The 22,632-nt window shown below is 40.2% G+C and overlaps 1 protein-coding gene across 4 annotated transcripts in view; it reads left to right on the top strand.

The window, feature by feature from the left end:
• The window catches only part of Me3 (malic enzyme 3), a 206,074-nt gene that overhangs the window by 82,654 nt on the left and 100,788 nt on the right, over positions 1–22,632 (top strand). For all 4 annotated transcript variants that reach the window (XM_071616580.1, XM_071616581.1, XM_071616579.1 and 1 more), the window contains 2 exons: positions 16,436–16,569; positions 19,403–19,552. In XM_071616580.1, coding sequence (XP_071472681.1) covers positions 16,436–16,569; positions 19,403–19,552 — 284 coding nt within the window. The remainder of the gene's footprint in view (positions 1–16,435; positions 16,570–19,402; positions 19,553–22,632) is intronic.

Here is a 22,632-nt window from a genome sequence, read left to right as displayed (position 1 = left end):
GCTCTGTGTAAGCTCCTATAAGTGTAAGCTCCAAGAAGCAGTCCCCGCGGGCTCAGTTCCGGGAGCTGGAATTCGGCTGCTTAGAGCTTGGTGTATGCTCTGATAGGCGCGGGGTTCAAGAAGCAGCCTCCGCAGGCTCCGCAGCCCTGGGCCAGGGCGGTTCCGGGTCGGTTCCGGGAGCCGGAACTCATCCGCTCCGTGCTCTGTGTAAGCTCCTATAAGTGTCGTTAAATCAGGTTTAAAAAAAGAAATCCAGCCCAGCTAGTCCCAAATATAAACAGTATCAGTATCAGAATCATCTAAGGGAATTTATGAGGTTATAAGGTTCTCTGATTTCCAAGACTGATGTCCAATCTTTGAAGCTGCTTTCAAGTACCTGATGGTCTACCTTGGTTATCACACTAAACAAAGCAAATTCTTGTTCCATCCGTCACAGGAATTTCTGACTACTCCTTCCTCCTCATAGGTTTTAATTGCATCTATTTTTGCATTTAGCTATTCTTTTTAAAAATTTTCCCCATCCTTAATTTTAAATCACTCACTGTAAAAGCTGTGCTGCTCTTCAGAAGCTTCCCCATAGCCTCCCATCATTCTGCTTTCCTTCTATCGCTCCAAGACAAGGATCCCAAACTCCTTAGAAGGTCTCTCCCGCCTGCTGCCACCCAGGTGCAGTTGCATGTTCTCAGGGCTTATGCCTATCATTAAGTTCATCTCCAGCCCTCCGCGGCCTGCTCCATAAAACAAATCATCATTCTCTGCATCAAAGTAAATCAAGGTGTCCCTGTGATGTGGGCCACAGGCAGGAACCAAGGCCAAGGTTCTGATTCCTGGTTTCTACACTTTCCCTCAGGCCATGCTGGGAATGAGCCCCAATGTGGCAACAATCTGCACTATCCAGGATAGTATGTGCTCCTTATATTTAAATTAACTAAAATGAAAGAAAATAAAAAGTTCGGTTTCTCAGTTATACTGGCTACATTACAAATACTCAATAACTAGATGTGACCAGTGTCAGCTTCACGGTACAGAGCAAATACAGAACATTTTCTTCAGCACTGAGCAGACAAGTGTCCATAAAGTACCAAGGGCAGGTTGCTATTAGCTTGCCATGGGAGTGGTTCATCTGGGGCCTCCAGAGAACTGGAACTTTCCATGTCTTTTCTTGGGTTCCCCATCCAGCACATAGGAGACTTTTAATAATTTTTGTTAAATGAATGAATGAATTCACTCCCCCGGCAACATGTGTGTTTATTGAATGCTTACCCTGAACCAGTTACTGTAACCCAGTTCATTGATACTACCTCTGACCTCAAGGAATATACTGTTTTAGCAGGGAAAAGGGACAAGAAAGGAAATAAATACCATTAAGTATTTTGGTTAATTATGCTAATTGCTTATAGTCCTTGACCTAGAGCAATCCGAAACTGATAGTCACAGCCTTGGAAAGATAGTTTTGTTTTGTTTTTTAACTACATCTTTGAATATACAGGGAGATTTCAACATCCATGTTCCCATTTGATACAGCAACCCAGTGAAGACAGTACTCTCAGAGAGGTGAGGTAATTTCTCCAGAGTCATACAGCCCATGAAGAATCAAATGTAGAATCTTTGTCTTCGGTTCTCTTCCCTTTCCCCATCCTGCCTGTGTGAATGCAGTACCTCTACCTCCTGGCTCTAACTCCTCAGACAGAAAATAAAAATGTATCTCCCAACAAGAAGTGAATTTCTGTGTATATCATATCTGGAAGGTCACAGGCAGACTCCACACACATGCAGCCCATGGCACCAGAGCCTAGACTTTGAGCCCAAGATTGGGTTGGGCCTTGTGTAATGAATAGAGTCTTCTCTGTGGAATTTACAATGTGTTTCTGGATCTGTGATTTTGCATCTGATTGCAGAAGTATGTCTGGGAGGAAAGCTATTCTCAGGTCTCTGCTGGCAGAGTCTTCCCAATACTTGTGTTTCTGAGACCACCATATATTCATTCCAGGAGTGTGTCCAGGGCCTTCATAAACCTGGGATTCAGAGAAAGAGAAAGAACAGCAGTTTCAGTAATCCCGCTTCCTGTCTCCAACCAGAAATCACATCACCCTAACTCTTTAAACTCCAAAAATAAAGTCAATAAATAATATGCAAAAGGAGGAGAAAATGCCTTCCAGTTCCTTAGCAGCTAATCATCTTTAACTGTAGAGTACTGGTTGCCCACAGCTCTATCCCACTAATGGCTTCTCTCTATACTGTTATGGTTGATTGATGAGGAAACTGGTTATCACATAAGCCATTGGCACAGAGCATGACGTAATGATGTGTGGAACAGAAACTGCTAATCCTTCCTTCCAGTAATGATGCTGGTGAGAGGAAATGCAGCTATGTGTGTGCTATGGGCCATGTGCATCAAATTGGAGGTAGAGGCACACCTGTTTGCAAATGGACTGAGTGGCCTAATGCAAATACAGAGGAACACTCAACAAGAGCTGAAATTATTAGGATCTAGCTCAACATGTAGAAACAGAATAATCACATCCCTGATTTAAAAAAAAAAAAGCCAACTCAGTCAACAACTTTTTATGTCTGTCCAGTCTCAGGAGTTGTTGGTTAGCTCAAAGGAAAAGCGTAAACTTGGAAAACATCTGGGTCTTGGTTCTACTTGGTTTTCTACTGACTTGCTATATGACCTCAGGCAAGTTCATTACCCCTCTAGCCTTAGTTTCCTAATGTATGAAATGGAATAATAATCACAATACCATCCTGTCAGGGTCACTGTGAAGATTAGATAAGATGTCAAGTATAAAGTATCCATATCTCAGTGCCTGACCCAACCTCATAGGTGACCCATAAAGGGGAATCATTGCTGTTCTTATAAATAGTGACATTATTGTGCTAAAACCTTGTGTTAGCTTCTCAACCCATCTGCTTCCTCACCACCTTGAGCTTATTATCTAGTAATTAATGCTCAAGAATCAAACAGACAACACATTGCATATGCTTAACTATATGACATTGGTTGCTATGTGAGACGGAGTGGCAGAGAGGCCTTCGAGAGCAGGGATTGGAAGTCACAGCAGGGAAACAGTCAGAGCACGGTGGAAAGGGCACTGGTGTGAGCCAAGCATGACAGCCAGAATGAGTGTGGCTGTGCAGGGAGAAGGCACGGAGCTGCAGAACCTGGCCTGAGCCCACGGACAAGCAGTTGTGGCCACATCACATCAGCTCCTATCTTCCAGTCTTTTTGCCAGACTAGCTTTAAACTGCCCTGCAAGGCTCTTCTCCAGCATCTGTTAATAAGCTCTCTTGTGCCACCTTCCCTTAAACAAAATGACAATAAGAATAAGAACGACTGATGTTCATTGAGCATTAGCATTGCCTATATGACAGATCTGTGCTAAGCATTTCACATGCATTATTATTTTTTCATTTAATCCCCCAATACATGAAACAGGCAGCACTCTGTTTTCCAGGTGGGAGAAGTGGCCTTCACAAGGCAGAGAGCCCAGGACTGCTCTTCCATGTTAATCCACATATTCTTTTGTGATTCCCCAGCCTAACATGGCATGCCTGGCATAAAGTAGGAGCTCATGAATGCTTATGGAGTAAATGAGAAGAGATCTTCAGGTACACAGCAGGGCCTTAGGTCCAGAGACCCTAGGCAGATCACCAAGCAGGATGGTTATACTGAGTTTAGAAAAAGCTCAGCCATAGGAACAAGAGCACTGGGAAGCCTGCATCTCAGAACCACAGGAGGCTGGGACAGGGGCACAATCTAATAGGCTTGCTGTCTTTGAACCCTCCCATGGATGGTGGGATCTATTCAAATATCCTCTCTCTGATGCCAGTAAGTTTTTTTTTTCCTGGGAACTGGGGCAGATTGGCCCACAGGGAAACTTCAGTGGTTGGGCTGGGGGAAGGTGACAAAATAGGTAAAATCCGGGGTGATAAGACTAAACCTGGCATGGCTTAGGCACTGATCAGCTGGAATTGCCATAGGCCTTGAGTGCTAAAGTGGGGTCTTGATGCTCCCCACTTCGCTAGAAGTTAATTCATTGGTTGTTGGATCCTGGAGCATCCAGTGGTTCCCTGGCAGAAGTCAGAGCAGGTGGAGAGGCACACTCTGCTACAGGGAGTGGTCAGAGCAGTAGCTCTGTAACATCCGAAATGTTTCATACTAGTACCAACTGGTAAGCCCCTGCCAGTAGGTCCTAGTTAAATTCCACAAGGACATGACATTTAAATTTAATTATGGGAGTCAGCCATGTTTCAAAAGCCACTTGTCCTATTTCAAGGGTTTTGTTAAAATTAGATAATATAATCTGCAATTCTCTTTATGATGCACACAGAAACTAATTTCTCAATGTGGTAAGAATGAGTAAGTTGATTTCTTCATATTGTACCATCCCTACCCTTGCCTCAGGACCCCTGGTATACCTCATGGGAATTGTCATTCTTTGACATATAGACCAAAACCCCAAGTGCCAATTAGCAAAATGTACTTCTTCTGTAGATAAATACAAATTCTCAGGCTGTGGTTGTGGCTCAGAGATAGAGTGCTTGCCTAGCATGCTTGAGGCACTGGGTTCAATCCTCAACACCACATAAAATCAAAATAAAGGTATTTTGTCTAACTAAAAAAGTAAATATTTTTTAAAAATAAATAAAATTTCTCAAACCTTTCCTCTCTGCCTTACTGAATGGTCTTAAAAGTGCCTATCCTCTTTTTGAGGCACGATGCCCTTAAACCGCCTGCATTTCTGCTTTACAAATTTGTAAATCTGAAGTTGCCTTAACATTTCCTTCAGGATGAAAAGAAGCTTCTAAACATATTTTATTTAAATCCCTGAAATTACCAGTTGCTAAACAGTCATTCTTTTTCCTCAAGTACAAAAGAAAGTTAGTGGACGATAGCCAAGAGAAACACTTAGCCTTGCAGAGAGAAGCTGACTGTTATTAAAACCACAGTGGTCATTAACAAAGATGATGTCATAATTAAATGTCTGGGCTCCCTGGGGCCAAGGAGAGGTGATGGCAGTTTTTACCAGGACAGTGCACAGTCACCTATAATGGCATTGGGTGAAAGCGTGCAGTCTCCAGGGTGAGGTGGTTTCCTGCAGAAGGATCCAGGAGCTTCAGTGTTGCTCCATGCTTACAAAGGAGGTGGCCATCACAGGGGATTATGAACTGGTGACTTTGGGCTTTGATGAATAAAAAATTTAGAACTTTGTATGTGTAATATTTGGGAAGTTTCTGTGAATCATGCTTTCAAATTGAGTAGGATCTATTTTAACATAGATCTTTCATACAGTTCCAGCAGTTCTTCTGGGAGGAAGAACAATTCAAGATTTATAGAAGTCAAGTTATCATTATTAATTTTAAAAAACAAAAGAGAATTCCAGTATTAGACATCCCCATATTACAAAATGAAGACAAAGAGGAAATTGGGAGTAGCCAAGGAGTCTTTCATTCTCTTCGCCAACCACCACCTATTTCTTTTTTCCTATACCTCCCTGCCACCCTTCCATTCCACATTTCCTGAAGTTCTTGGGAAGATATTCTAGGTGGAAAGAATGCAACCTGTAACCAAATCTTAGTTCTTCCTATTAGCTCTAGTCAAAGAAAATCATGAGAAAAAAAATAATGCCAAACATACTTGTTTATTATATGATGCATTCTAGTTTAGGAAGCACTAGAGCATGAATTCATAGGTATGGCACCTCAGGAGCATTAAGAGACCTCTCTTGCTTAGCCTTCTCATCTGTGAAGTGGAGGTTGTAACACGTCTCTCATGAAGCAGTTTTAAGTGAAGTATAGAAACTGGATATGCATGAGAGCTCCTTCCTTAGAGCCAATGTTAGCAACAAATCTAAGGTGTGAATGATTGATATATGTATTTTAATCTTTCTATGGTTGCTAACACCCTACAAAAGAACTTCTAATAGTTATAGATGAGATTTGGGCTAGCAGAGGAATGAAGCATCAGAGTTCCCTACCTTTGCAATTTCCTTTCCCCAAGAGAGTCTGGGGGAAACTAGACTGCCAGCATCATAGTTGAGGTCTCCCTTATTACATGTACTGCCTTCTTCTCTTTTAGGAAGAAATTTGTATCATTGATATTCATTACAAATAGAGGACTTATCCAGAGTTGCCTGGTATCATCAATCTTGAATACAGAAGTCACAAGTAAACAAAATTAATTAATTCTTAGTCCTCCACATAATGCCCCATGCAAATTTGGCTCCCTTCTTTGATGTCCACCACCCACGGAGCCATTTAGTGCTGGCTACTTTGGAAGGGGACGATGGTAATGGGTAGCATGAAACATTGAGAATGTATTTAATGACAATTATATGCTTAAGATGGCAAATTGTAAGTTTTTTTATATTTTACCAAAACATAAAATTTTATTAATGTAACATATCCCAAAGTGACTATTATTGCTATTGCCAGGCCTTCCAGGAAAGAGTGAGGAAGTGTCCAGAAGTTTCTAAGCAGTGCCAGGGAAGCCCTCTCTCCACCGGGGTCCCCAGAGCTCTTCAAGAAAAGATCTGTTTTTCAACAAGCATTGCACTTTATAATTTGGAGACAGCTTGTGTACCTATGTCTCCTAGTATCCTATATAAGGTCAGTTCCTGCAACTTCTACCCTCAAACACTCTCCTGTGAACCAGGCCAAGAAGCAGATTCTAAGACATCCTACTTATGCCCCATCTTTCTCTGCAATAATTCAAACTAGAAAGTGCTGTTCTGTGAAAGATACGGCTAAGAGAATTAAAAGACCAGCAACACACTAAGAGAAATATGTACAAAACACATATCCAAAAAAAAGCTTCTATCCAGAGCCGCCTCCCGCGCCTGCAAGGTGGGCAGACCTGCGACCGACCAGCAGAACAGGCCCAGAGACCCGCCGGCGTGGTAGACACATCACCCCAATTGGAGGAAGGTCCCAGCTGCCGCCCACAGGTAGGCAGACCACGCGTCCAAGAGAAGGGGCCCGGCAGCATGACGGCCTAGTTGAAAGATCACCCAAATTGGAGGAGGGGCACAGCCGCTGCCTGCACCTGCAAGGTACGCAGAGCTGCAACCTGGAGAACAGGCCCAGCGGCCTGCCAGCGTGGTAGACAGATCATCCCTATTGGAGGAGGGGCCCAGCCGTTGCCCGCAAGGTAGGCAGACCACGCGACCTGGAGAAGGGGCCCAGCGGCCCGCCGGCGAGATAGACAGATCACCCCAATTGGAGGAGGAGCACAGCTGCCGCCCACACCTGCAAGGGAGACTTTGCAACTATACAAGAGCAATATAAATATATAGGGGGAAAATTCAATAACACAACAGTTTCACCAAGCAGAAAGAAACGCGAGCAGTATGAAAAGACAAGGAAAGAAAGGATCACAAGCAATGCAGGTCAACTCAACTTTAGAAGAGGTAATAGCTGCAGCAGATGGAATGTCAGATAAAGAATTCAGGATTTACATGCTTCAGATGATCTGTAGTCTCAAGGAAGACATTAGACAGCAAAATCAAACAATGAAAGATCACTTCGACAATGAGTTACATAAACAAATCCAAGAAGCAAAAGATCAACTATATAGGGAGATAGAGGTTATAAAAAACAAACAAACAGAAATCCTAGAAATGCAGGAAGCAATAAACCAACTTAAAAACTTAAATGAGAATACTACCAGCAGAGTAGAACACTTAGAAGATAGAACATCAGACAATGAAGACAAAGTATTTCAACTTGAAAAGAACATAGATAGCTCAGCTCTGTTAAGAAACCATGAGCAGAATATCCAAGAAATTTGGGATAACATAAAGAGACCAAACTTAAGAGTCATTGGGATACAGGAAGGTATAGAGGTCCAAACCAAAGGAATGAGCAATCTGTTCAACAAAATAATACGAGAAAACTTCCCAGACTTGAAGAATGAGACAGAATCCCAAATCCTAGAAGCCTATAGGATGCCAAATGTGCAAAATCATAAGAGATCCACACCTAGACACATTATAATGAAGACGCCCAACATACAAAATAAGGAGAGAATTTTAAAAGCTACAAGAGAAAGAAAGCAGATTACATTTAGGGGTAAACCAATCAGGATAACAGCTGATCTTTCAACACAGACTCTGAAAGCTAGAAGATCCTGGAACAACATATTTCAAACGCTGAAAGAAAATGGGTTCTAACCAAGAATTGTGTATCCAGTGAAATTAAGCTTCAGGATGGAAGAGCAAATTAAAACCTTTCACGATAAACAAAAGTTAAAAGAATTTGCAGCTAGAAAACCATCTCTTCAAAACATCCTCGACAAAACATTACAGGAAGAGGAAATGGAAAATAACAATGAAAACCAACAGTGGAAGGTAGTACAGTAAAGGGAAAAATAATCAAAGAGGAAAAACAAACCATGTTAAGTAACATAAATAAACAAATATGGCTGGAAGAAAAATCCATATCTCAATAATAACCCTAAATGTTAATGGCTTAAACTCACCAATTAATAGACACAGGCTAGTAGAATGGATCAAAAAAAAAAAAAAAAGATCCAACAATATGCTGCCTACAGGAGACGCATTTGATAGGAAAAGACATACATAGACTGAAGGTGAAAGGTTGGGAAAAATCATATCACTCATATGGACTTCGGAAACAAGCAGGAGTGTCCATACTCATATCAAATAAAATAGATTTCAAGCCAAAGTTAATCAAAAGGGATAAAGAGGGACACTACATACTGCTCAAGGGAACCATACAACAACAAGACATAACAATCATAAATATATATGCTCCAAACAATGGTGCAGCTATGTTCATCAAACAAACTCTTCTCAAGTTCAAGAGTCTAATAGACCACCATACAATAATTATGGGAGACTTTAACACACCTCTCTCACCACTGGACAGATCTTCCAAACAAAAGTTGAATAAAGAAACTATAGAACTCAATAATACAATTAATAACCTAGACTTAATTGACATATATAGAATATACCACCCAACATCAAGCAGTTACACTTTTTTCTCAGCAGCACATGGATCCTTCTCAAAAATAGATCATATATTATGTCACAGGGCAACTCTTAGACATTATAAAGGAGTAGAGATAATACAATGCATCTTATCTGATCATAATGGAATGAAACTGGAAATCAACGATAAAAGAAGGAAGGAAAAATCATGCATCACTTGGAGAATGAACAATAGGTTACTGAATGATCAATGGGTTATAGAAGACATCAAGGAGGAAATTAAAAAATTCTTAGAGATAAATGAAAACACAGACACAACATATCGGAATCTATGGGACACAATGAAAGCAGTTCTAAGAGGAAAATTCATGGCCTGGAGTTCATTCCTTTAAAAAAGAAAAAACCAACAAATAAATGATCTCACACTTCATCTCAAAATCCTAGAAAAAGAAGAGAAAATCAACAGCAAAAGAATTAGAAGGCAAGAAATAATTAAAATCAGAGCTGAAATTAATGAAATCGAAACAAAAGAAACAATTGAAAAAATTGACAAAACTAAAAGTTGGTTCTTTGAAAAAATAAATAAGATCGACAGACCCTTAGCCATGCTAACGAAGAGAAGAAGAGAGAGAACTCAAATTACTAGCATATGGGATGAAAAAGGCAATATCAAAACAGACACTTCAGAAATACAGAAGATAATTAGAAATTATTTTGAATCCTTATACTCCAATAAAATAGAATATAGTGAAGGCATCGATAAATTTCTTAAGTCATATGATCTACTCAGATTGAGTCAGGAGGATATAGACAACCTAAACAGACCAATATCAATCGAGGAAATAGAAGAAGCCATCAAAAGACTACCAACTACAGAGTAGGGTCGAAGAGCATAAGAAGATTAACATTAAACAGGGATGAGAGGTGGGAGGGAAAGGGAGAGAGAAGGGAAAATGCATGGAAATGGAAGGAGACCCTCAGAGTTATACAAAAGTACATACAAGAGGAAGTGAGGGGAAGGGGAAAAATAATACAAGGGGGACAAACGAATGTCAGTAGAGGGGGCAGAGAGAGAAGAGGGGAGGGGAGGGGAGGGGAGGGGGGATAGTAGAGGATAGGAAAGGCAGCAGAATACAACAGACACTAGTATGGCAATATGTAAATCAATGGATGTGTAACTGATGTGATTCTGGAATCTGTATACGGGGTAAAAATGGGAGTTCATAACCCACTTGAATCAAATTGTGAAATATGATATATCAAGAACTATGTAATGTTTTGAACAGCCAACAATAAAAAATTAAAAAAAAAAAGACTACCAACTAAGAAAAGCCCAGGACCAGATAGGTAGAAATAGATAAAGCAATCATGAAATTCATATGGAAAAATAAAAGACCCAGAATAGCAAAAACAACTCTAAGCAGGAAGTGTGAATCAGGTGGTATAGCGATACCAGACTTCAAACTATACTACAGAGCAATAGTAACAAAAACAGCATGGTACTGGTACCAAAACAGGCGGGTGGACCAATGGTACAGAATAGAGGACACAGAAACCAATCCACAAAATTACAACTGTCTTATATTTGATAAAGGTGCTAAAAGCATGCAATGGAGGAAGGATAGCATCTTCAACAAATGGTGCTGGGAAAACTGGAAATCCATATGCAACAAAATGAAACTGAATCCCCTCCTCTCGCCATGCACAAAAGTTAATTCAAAATGGATCAAGGAGCTTGATATCAAATCAGAGACTCTGCGTCTGATAGAAGAAAAAGTTGGCTATGATCTACATACTGTGGGGTCGGGCTCCAAATTCCTCAATAGGACACCCATAGCACAAAAGTTAATAACTAGAATCAACAAATGGGACTTAATCAAACTAAAAAGTTTTTTCTCAGCAAAAGAAACAATAAGAGAGGTAAATAGGGAGCCTACACCCTGGGAACAAATCTTTACTCCTCACACTTCAGATAGAACCCTAATATCCAGAGTATACAAAGAACTCAAAAAAATTAGAAACTAAGATAACAAATAACCCAATCAACAAATGGGCCAAGGACCTGAACAGACACTTCTCAGAGGAGGACATACAATCAATCAACAAGTACATGAAAAAATGCTCACCATCTCTAGCAGTCAGAGAAATGTAAATCAAACCCACCCTAAGATACCATCTCACTCCAGTAAGATTGGCAGCCATTATGAAGTCAAACAACAACAAGTGCTGGCGAGGATGTGGGGAAAAGGGTACACTTGTACATTGCTGGTGGGACTGCAAATTGGTGCGGCCAATTTGGAAAGCAGTATGGAGATTTCTTGGAAAGCTGGGAATGGAACCACCATTTGACCCAGCTATTCCCCTTCTCGGTCTATTCCCTAAAGACCTAAAAAGAGCATACTACAGGGACACTGCTACATCAATGTTCATAGCAGCACAATTCACAATAGCAAGACTGTGGAACCAACCTAGATGCTCTTCAATACACGAATGGATAAAAAAAAAATGTGGCATTTATACACAATGGAGTATTACTCTGCATTAAAAAATGACAAAATCATAGAATTTGCAGGGAAATGGATGGCATTAGAGCAGATTATGCTAAGTGAAGCTAGCCAATCCCTAAAAAACAAATGCCAAATGTCTTCTTTGATATAAGGAGAGTAACTAAGAACAGAGTAGGGAGGAAGAGCATGAGAAGAAGATTAACATTAAACTGGGATGAGAGGTGGGAGGGAAAGGAAGAGAGAAGGGAAATTGCATGGAAATGGAAGGAGACCCTCAGGGTTATACAAAATTACATACAAGAGGAAGTGAGGGGAAAGGGAAAAAAACAAGGAGGAGAAATGAATTACAGTAGATGGGGTAGAGAGAGAAGATGGGAGGGGAGGGGAGGGAAGGGGGGATAGTAGAGGATAGGAAAGGCAGCAGAATACAACAGACACTAGTATGGCAATATGTAAATCAGTGAATCAGTGGATGTGTAACTGATGTGATTCTGCAATCTGTATACGGGGTAAAAATGGGAGTTCATAACCCACTTGAATCAAAGTGTGAAATATGATATGTCAAGAACTATGTAATGTTTTGAACAACAAACAATAAAAATTTAAAAATAGAAATTATTAAAAAAAGCTTCTATCCAAAATGTGCAAAGAACTCTTTTAAATGAAAGATTTTATTGAGATATAATGTATGTACTATATAATTCTCCCATTTCAGGTTGTATAATTCAATAGTTTAGAGTAAATTACATTATCAACTTTTCAAAGTTTTGTTAAAATATGTAAAACAAAATTTGCAATTTTAATCATTTTTAAGTATAATCAAATATTGCTACATACATTCACAATGTTGTATAGCTATAAACACCATCCATCCAAAGCTTTTTCTTACCTTAAACAGATACTCTGTAACTATTAAGCAATAACTTTTTATTCCCTCTCCCTTAAGCTCCTGGTAACCTCTTATTTACTTTTCTATGAATTTTCTTAGTGTAGCTATCTCATGTAAGTGGAATTATACAGTATTTGTCTTTTGTGTCTTGCTTATTTCATTTATCATAAAACATTCAATGTTCATCCATGTAGTAACATGTATCAGAATTTTATTCTTTTTTGTGGCTGAATAAATTTTTAGTGCATGCTTATACATTTTGTTCATCCATTCATTTGTCAATAGACACTGGGTCAATTCCACCCTTTGGCTTTGTTGCTAGTGCTTTTGGTGTGAATAATGTTGCAGTGCTCATTGGCATACATGTATCTGTTCAAGTCCCTGCTTCCACTCCTTGGGTATATATTGAGGAGTGGAATTGATGGGTTTATACTAGTTCTATGTCTATCTTTCTGAAGCACAAACAAATTATTTTCTATAGAGACTGTAACAGTTTTCATTCCTACTAGCAACATATGAGGTTTTCAATTTCTCCACATCTTCACCAACACTTGTTAGCTGGTTGTGTGTTGTGTGTGTGTGTGTGTGTGTGTGTGTGTGTTTAAATCATAGCCAACCTAGTAGGACCAGTGTTCCTCTAAACTATCAAGGTCATCAAAAATAAGGAAAATCTGAGATACTGTCCGAGACTAAGAAAAGGTGATAACTAAAAGTAGTGTGATTTCCTGGGTGAGATCCTAGAACAACAAAAAATAAAATGTAAAATGATATCTCATTGTCATTTTGATTTGTATTTCCCTACTAATAATGTTGAACATTTTTTTCATATGCTATTGGCCATTTGTATATTTTGTTTAGAGAAATGTCTATTTAAGATTTACTTATGTTGGATTGGGTTGTATTTCTTTCTGTTGTGTTATATATTAGTTCTTATATATTCCCGATGTTAAAACACTATCAGATTTACAATTTTCAAATATTTTTCCCATTCTTTGTATTGTCTCTTTACTTTCTTGATGGTGTCCTTTGATGCACAGAAGTTTTTCATTTTGACACCAAATTTATCTAATTTGTCTTTGTTGCTAGTGCTTTTGGTGTTATATCTAAGAATCGATTACTAAATCTAAGTTCATGAAGATCTATGCCTGTGGTTTTTCTAAGAGTTTTGGTTTTCAATCTTCTATTTCTGTCATTGCCCGTTTTTAGTTAATATCTGTGTAAAAAAGCAAGTTGGGCTTCAATTTTATTCCATTGTACATGAAAATTCAGTGGTCTCTGCACCATGTCTTAAAAAGTCTCTTCATGCCTCACTGAATGGACTTGATATCCTTGTCAAAAATCAATTTACCATTGATCTGTATGTCTGTTCTCAAATCAATACACACTGTTTTGATTACTTTGGCTTTGTAGTAAGTTTCAAGATCTCTTTAAAACTTGTGTTGGCTATTTAGGGCTGCTTACTCTTCTGTATGAATTTCAGGATCAGCTTTTCTATTCTGCAAAAAAAGACCATAAGAATCTGAATAATGATTGTATGAAAACCGTAGATCAAAGAACTCTTAAAATTCAACTACATAGAAAAAAACACATTTTAAAATGAACAACATAACTGAACAGATATCTCACCAAAAAAATATAGATAGGAAGTAAGCATGTGAAATGATGCTCAATATCATATGTTGATATGGAATTGAAAATTGAAGCAATAATGACATATCACTACCTACCTATCAGAATGACTAAAATTTTTACAAAGCAAAATGACAATATCAATTCCTGGAGAAGATGTGGAGCAGTCAAAATTCTTTCACTGCTGGTAGAAATGAAAAATGGTGAACATTACCTTAGAAAAGAGTTTCATATAAAGCTAAAAACATCACCTTACCATATGATATAGCAATCACAATCCTACGTATCTACCCAATTGATTTCAAACTATGACCACACAAAAACATGCACAGAATATTTATAACAGCTTTATCTGTAATCACCCCAAACTGGAAACAACCAAGATGTCCTTCAATGAGGTAAATGGAGAAACACATTATGATACAAACATAAAATGGAATATTATTCAGTGATTAAAAATAGAAATGAGTTGTCAAGTCATGAAAATACATGAACGAACATTGAGTGCCTATTTCCAAGTGAAAGAAGCAACTCTGAAAAAGCTACATATTCTATTATTCTAATTATATGACATTTTTAAAAGGACAAAACTGTACATATAGAAAAGATCAGTAGTTGCCAGAGATTTAGGGGAGGAAAGAAGGAACAATAAGTACAGCCTATGGGATTTTTGTGCACTAAAATGATTTTGCATGATACTCTAGTGGTGGATGCACAAACTATATATTTATCAGAAACCACACAATTTTACAGCACAGTGCCTTAATGTATTTGTTTTTAAAAAATCTTTTAATAGGTTGGGGGATCCAAGGAATATATATAGACTATATGACAAGAAAATTGTCATGCCTGTGTTATAAATGTACATGACAATCTCAGTGAAGTGGTTGGAAGGAAAAAGTAACTTGGGAAACAGTGGGGTTTGTAAGACTGATGGCAAAAGAAACTGTGCCTAAGTCCTCCAGTTTACAAAGTTGCTTCCATGGTGGCACAGTTAACAGTTTTGACACTATCCTGGTGTGTATACTGGAACTGAGCAATTGATTAAACAGATGGCAGATGTTGGGAGTCAGGCTTCTTGCTGTTGGAGTGACAATTTACAGATCAGGCCAGATTGGAGCCATGTGCTCATGGATTAGAGTTGGAGACATTAGTATGAACTGATTGAAACTTATTGTAGGTTCAGATAGTTGAATACAAAAACATCTACAGATATGTGTTTATGCCCAGGTTTGAACAGACACAAGTATATCACCTTGTTCTCTCTGTCAAGAGGGAAAAGAAAATTAAACCCAGAGTAAGGAGCATAGTGCTAAATGCAATGCCAAGATTTGGGTTTCCAATACCATGCCACAAGAAGAATCAAGGCTTCTTGAAAAAAATGAAGCTAGGACAAGTCCAGGCAATACATCAGGTGAATCTGGAGCATCTTTTAGTGCCAGAAAGTAAGGAATCATTAAAAAAAAAAAAAACTACATTATGGGAAATGTCAAAGGGACACAGAAGCCAACTGAAAAGCTTCCCATTGGCCCAAGCTGAAACAGTCTAAGCATCAAAATAAATAAAGCAGTATTGAATTATAACCCAAAGTATAAAATAAATACTCATGAGTCTATTCTAATATAAATAAACGGTGACAGAGACAAATTTCCTTTGCAGCATAATCCCAAAAGAGTGGTAACCTTTCAGTAGAGAAATCTGACAAAGCACTAACGTGGTCAGCTGGTGAAGACTCAATCAACAGTGATAAATCATGTTTATTGTGTGTGCCCTTGATCTTATGTCACAAATATGGCACTTTACCTCTGTGATCTTCCCCTAAAAAACCCACATCTCCATTGTAATCATGAGAAAATCATAAGACAAATTCCCATACAGGGGCATTGTACAAAACCCTGACCAGTGTTCCTCTAAACTATCAAGGTCACCAAAAATAAGGAAAATCTGAGATAATGTCAGAGACAAAGAAAAGGTGATAACTAAAAGCAGTGTGGTTTCTTGGGTGAGATCCTAGAACAACAAAAAATAAATAAATAAAACAAAGACAACATTAGGTTAAAACTAAGGAATAAACTATGGGCTTTAGTTATAATAATGGGTCACTATTGGTTTGTTGATTCTAATGAATGTATCACACAAATGTTAAGAAGTTAGTAATTGGAAAACTGGGTAAGGAGGGTATATGGAAACTCTGTTCCATCTTCCCAGTTTTTCTGTAAATCTAAAACTTCTAAAAAGCAAATTTTAAACAAAACAAAAACCTGATGATGTAGATATTTTTGTCATTTGTCTAGTGAGGAAACCTCAAAGTAACTGGTGCAAGATTGCCCCCTACTTCAAGGGCAGAGGTACAATTTGAGTATGGGGCCCTTTCTACTAAATCTCATTGACTTTAGACTCTCTGTTCTCGGCTTCCTGCACACCCATTTATCTATGTGTGTGTTTCTTCCCAGGGGATGGCCTTTACACTTGAAGAAAGGCTTCAGCTAGGAATCCATGGCCTGATTCCCCCCTGCTTCCTGAGCCAGGACGTCCAGCTCCTCCGGATCATGAGATACTACGAGAAGCAGCAGAGTGACCTGGACAAGTGAGTGCCTGGAGTCTGTCCCCTCTATCTGATTATTGGGCTGAGCTGCTGTTTGCATATTCTCCAGCTAGGAAAGTCTGAGAACTCTGAGAGACCCCAGATCCAGCCTGTCATTAGAGTGATGATGTCCCCGAGAGAGAATTGTAATGACAGAGTCATAGCCGACATGTTCTTGGAGCACAGAGAAGAGAATATAAACTCAACTAGTGGTACCTGGGAGGTCTTTTGGGAAGGCAGGAGACCAGTCAGCCAAGAAGCACAAAGACTTCAGCAAACAGCAATGGGGTTCAGTAAGGGCATTTCATTGAGAAGGAAGAAATGAGGTGAAGATGTATAAAGAGGCATGTTAGGAAGTGGTACTTGCAGTATCGTTCCTGGAATAAAGGGAATGTGGTGGGGGATAAGGCAGATGGACAGGGACACCTTGTCCTGTGTTGGCAGTTGGATAGGCAGCAGTCACTAACCCTGCCTCCTCTCCGAATCTTCATCAGTAGACAGGTGGACACACAGACCCCATGTGGGAGACCCTGGGTCAGTTTAGCAGTTTTACTAAAGAAAGTAGTCACCTCTCAGGTCACGTGGCTACAAATTGGCACAGCCAGGATTTGTACACAGATGACTGAATCCAGAGTCTATACTTTTAACTTCTCTGTTATGCTCCAACTAAGAACAGCAGAACCTAATGGCTATAAAACTAGACTCTAGTTCTAAACTGAGTTCAAATCCACATTCCACTGCTTAATAACAAGTTACCTCACCTCTCTGGGTCATTCTCCATCTATACAATGAATATGTCAAAGGTACCTAACTCATAGGGCTTAAATGAAGCTAAAATGTGTTAGTCTTTGTGAAGTGCTTGGGGTAGTGCCTGACACATAGTAACTACTGTGTGAGAGTTTGTTAAATGCATGTGTCACATTGTATGGGATCTAGAAGAAATGTTCGAAGAAGACAAAATTTCCCTCTATGTCCTTAGAGCTAAATGACCAAGACTTTGGATCAGATGGTATTGCCTCCCTCAAGAGGAGAGGTCAGCAGCACCTCACAGTCATCCTACACCTATCCCCCTATGTTTTCCACATATCAACCATAGCTTCTGAGAGGTAGTGAACAAGCAAGCCTCAGCTCACCCCCACGCCCAAAGTATTAGATTCTAAGGATTTTACTCATATTAACTCTAAGGCCCTACTGCAACCCAGGTCAAATATTCTCTCCTTCTTGATCATTCCACTCAGTAGCCATGTCACTTGGAAAAGAAAACCAAAAATTATATAACAAATTCAACTAATAAAATGAAACATACCCCAACTTTGAACAATCTGAGCCTCCCCCTCTTCTGTTAAATTCATAAAAATTAAAATAAGTCCAAAGTGAGATTTTCTTTATTAAAGATATTGAACTTTAAAAATTAAACTCCCCAAGTCCTTCCCTCCGTGGTTCTTTCCAGCTAGATAGGTCTCACTCATTTGCCAGGAAGGCACTGGAGGCTCAAGGAGAAATGAGAGTGCCCACCCCTGCGAGCACTAGAGAGCTCACTCTGAATGCTATGCTAACTATTTGATCCACTCATTCCCAGGACTCCCTCATTTCAGCAGGTACTTCAAGAAATGCCAAGAAAGCTTTCCAGCTTCCTTTGGGTAAGGGCAGTGTGGGCTAGTAAATGTTTAATAACTGGCTGTCTTTGGGAGAGAGTGGAGCAGAATGTAGAATTAAGAAGAGATGTGCCTAGATGGCTACTGGGTATGGGAATCCTCTACACTGGCAATGAGTTGAGATATTGGCCATCCCTACTGTAAGTCTTCCCTTCCTAAAAACATTGTCCAGAATGGAGAGTTCAGTGTCTTTCATGCAGAAGAAGGTGCTGAGGCTCCAGGAAGTCACAAGACTTCCTCAAAGTCACACAGCTAGTAAGTGGCAGAGCTAGAAGTCAAACACAGAGTGCCAATGCCATGTCCAGGGTTCATTCCCCTACAGCCCAGGTCTCTTCCCCTACCAGGGCATCTCCCTCAGCCCACTCCATGCAAGGGCCTCCAGTGCCCCCACCCTCTCTCCCAAGTGGTTGTCCAGAAAGACTGATTCAGCAGACCTCAATGTGAACCTCAACCCCTGAGTTTTCTCTCCCAGGGGTTTTTGCATTTTTAGGAGTATGGGTGAAAGGCTCTTTTTCTAGCTTGGTGATTTCAGGCTTCTGGGAACAGGTAAAAGAAAGATTATTTTCATATTATACCTCTTGAGATGACTTGCTACTGAGCTGTTTGTGCACTCTGCTCGTGACAGAAAATAGCCATAGGTGGTAGGAAAGGACAGTTTGTTTGGCACTCCTGCCTGGTACTTTACTGGGCCTACTTGACCTCCAGAGTACTTTTGTTCTATTTTCATTCATCAATGTCCATATAGTAATATCACTATCTCACACGTTGTTTGAGGGCACATACTCTGGCATCAGACTGCTTTGGTTCAAATCCCTACTCTTCCATGAAATCTTGGGTAAGTTAATTTCTCTGCCATTAGTCTCTTTATCTCTAAAATAACATGAATTATAGTACCAATCTCACAAGTCACTGGAAGCTTTACTGTAACCTATTTTGGACGGTACCTACACTGCGTGTAGTGTTAAAAAACTGAAGGAAGCTCATATTCTCCACATTTATTAGAGGTCAGTTCCCAGGCTTAAGGGAGACAGACAGTTTGTCCCTGATTGTCCCACTGCAGCTGAGCCAGACCCGAACCCTGGCTTCACACCAACCCAAGTGGCCTCAGCCTTTCCATAGCAGCAGCATCAAGGGCCTTCGGTAATCCTGAGCTCAACTTGCTACTTCTCTCCCTTTCCAAGGTACATCATTCTCATGACGCTCCAAGACCGGAATGAGAAGTTGTTCTACCGAGTGCTGACGTCTGACGTGGAGAAGTTCATGCCAATCGTGTACACACCTACCGTGGGGCTGGCCTGTCAGCACTATGGCCTGACCTTCCGCCGGCCACGGTGAGTGGATCTCAGGGGTCATTCCACAGAGGGCAATAATGACATGTTATTAGGCAAAAATATTGGCATTGCATTTCCTTCCAGAGTTAAAGAATTTGGGGATGGTTTTCTAAAGATGTCACTTTTTTGTCTTTTTGTCTTGTTGAGTTCATATATATATATATATATATATATACACACACACACACACACATATATATATAATTTTTTAATAGGAAAAGTGGGAAGATTTTCCAAAGAGCCCTCAGTGCCAAGTGCCTTATATAGAAATACACAGTTCTAGCACTAATGATCAGTGGTTATTAGTGTTATATGTAATGGAATATTAACAGAGAATATTATTAGCCTGTGTTAGGGTATGTAAACATACAATGTACCATGTATAGATGTGTAATTTACATTTATATGGGATTTCTAAATCAGGGTTTACAGTTGATGTGTTCTATGGGGAGCAGATAATCATGGGTCTATGACAGCTTTTTAAATTTGTGCTGTCATGAAAGGTGAATGCAAAGAATTGAGACAAAAAAGCATTTGTCTACAGTGATCCAAGCATACCCACAGATTCTGACTAGAATGCATGGGCTCTGGGACTCTGTAGTGGTGAAACAGGAGAGTAGAGGAACTGGGTAGAATTGACAAGGGATTCTGCCCAAAAGAGAGAGTCCTTTGTCTCCTTCACACTATCAAGGGGGTTGGACTAATAGGGGACTGCTTCATACTGGTTCAAGCTTCACTCAAGGTCTTCCAAAAGGTCAACCACAGACATTGGTGTGGCAGCAGTGAGGGGTTCCATGCAGGTAGAAACAGGCCTCTGCCAATCACTTGCTCCCAGAGAACCAAGTTATCCTTTGGTAGAGGTAGACAGTGTATTGCAGAAGCTAGAAGCACAGCATAGGAAATGAGTATGAAACTGACCAAGCAGGGAGCTTATAAATGAACCGGAACCAGGAGAAAATCATAACTGCAAAGGCCAACTATAATCCTAAAATCTTTACATATCTTGCTTAATTATCTCAGTCCCCCTGTAGGTAGGCACTTTCATCATTCTATTTACAGATGAGGAAGCAGAAGACAGAGAAGTAAGTTGCTCAAAGTCACACAGCTTATAACTCTCAAAGCCAGGACTCAACCATGCTGTTGGAATCACAGTATTCTGTCCCATGGTTCAGGTCTGTGCACATTTGGTGGGCATTCAGGGTGGGCGCCATTGAGCTCCATGTATATTTGACCATCCAGGAGTCTAAGGTAGGGATTACCAGGTACCATTTCCAAAGCCTTCCTGGGAGGAATTGATTCAGCCAGTCCTAGAGCATGCAGCTGGGTGAGCCTGAGGCCAGCTCGGGCAGACTGAACCATCTTCTTGGATTAGTCCCTCCCCTCTTGGTGCAGACTTCCCACATGTGTTATGCACAAACCCTTCTTCAGATGATTACCCAATTAAGTCATTTGACATTTGCCTTTCTGAGCTGTTACTCTAGGTTTCCATTGGCTGCTTTCCAGGTGTTGATTTCACACCTGCCTTGTTCCTGGGGAAAATGAGCATTTGGCTCCACCCCAGCCCTGAGCTTCATCTGAGGCCTGGCTTAGAATGGCTTTATGGATTAGCATCTGAAGGGAGGACAGCCCTGAGGCCAAGAGGAAGAGAGCCAGGACTTCTCGGTTTCTGAAATGATAAACATTCCTGCCAGGTTCCTGGGAACAATGGAATCCTCTGTGAAAGGGCCTGGCCCCCCACCAAAGCTAATTAAGTCCAGCTGATTCTAAAATTGAGTCTCCGACACACTTGGGCTCTGCATCACCTCATAACCAGGAAGAAGATGCCAGAGTATCTCAGGGGCACCTGAGGGTCCTAGGCAACTAGATACAGGAGAAGCTTCTGGACTCTGTTGGCCCTCCCTGTCTTATACTCCTCTCTCCTGGCACATTCTCTCCATGTGCCTTTATGGGCCTGGCTTGCAGGAATGCCCTCTGAAGGTCAACAGCATGTGACTTAGAAATAATGAAAGCTAGCTCTGACAGAGGCCAGGACAGAATTCAACCCAGAAGATGGGTATGGAGAGGAAACTACATGGTATCCAGTGTCAGTGAATACTCTTCCTCCCCAGGCCACCTCCTCTTGACCAGCATTGTCTTCACCTTCTTCATCTTCTTAGATTTCAAAGTGTACATATTTGTGAAACTTAAATTTCCAGTTCCAGTGTGAGATCTAATTTGTATGGGTCATAGCAAAAGACTTTCAAGATACCTATTAAAGATGGTGAAGCAAACTGTATTCAAGGGGGCCATGGCCAGAGGTATAGGGACGACTGCAACAGAGTGCAGTGATTACAGAAGTAAAGAAGAAGACTGGTCTCAACTCCAACAAGGACAAGTAAGGTTCTATAACCAGTGAGCCTGATGGGAGTGAGTGAATGAAAAATTATTAAAATTACTAAAAGGAAACATCAAGAATAAGGAATTCCTGGCTAAACTGTCTGATAAGATTATTGCTGAAGGCAAGCCAGGGTGATAAGTTTTCAAGGTGGTTAAATACTAAGGGTGGGAAATTTTTGCTGAACTTAGTAAGATTCTTACACAAAGTGGGTACTTCAAGGACAGAAAGAGAAGCTCACCATCTAGCCTAGTCAAAAAGAACTCAGTAGCTTAACTAAAAGTTTGGTCAAAGCTAGGTTATGGTGTGAAAGGAGGTTGGACTTGGAAGTCAGGAAATCTTGACCTTGACTCTCAGCTCCTGATGACATTACAATTAGCTAGTGCCCCCTCAGTTTCTTCATGTGTAAAATGGGAATGCTACCTATTCATGTGGCTTCTTGTGAAGATTTCATGAGATTCAATATGTCAAGGGCCTCGCCCTAATAGATGTTCAGTAGCCACGAATTGTCTGACTCATATCCCCAGCATGGGGCATCTGACTGAAACACCCCACCCAAAAATGTAAACCATAAACCTACTGAGAGCATCTCAGTCCCCTGAAATATCACTGTCTTCTGTTTTAGGATTCAGAATTTAAATTATCTATACTTGTGCTTAACTAGTAAATCCATTAGAAAGTCCTGTGAGGAATTAGACAACAGACT

Source organism: Marmota flaviventris, chromosome 9, assembly GCF_047511675.1.
Source record: "Marmota flaviventris isolate mMarFla1 chromosome 9, mMarFla1.hap1, whole genome shotgun sequence".
Taxonomy (NCBI): domain Eukaryota; kingdom Metazoa; phylum Chordata; class Mammalia; order Rodentia; family Sciuridae; genus Marmota; species Marmota flaviventris.
This window is presented reverse-complemented; position numbering and strand designations above follow the sequence as displayed.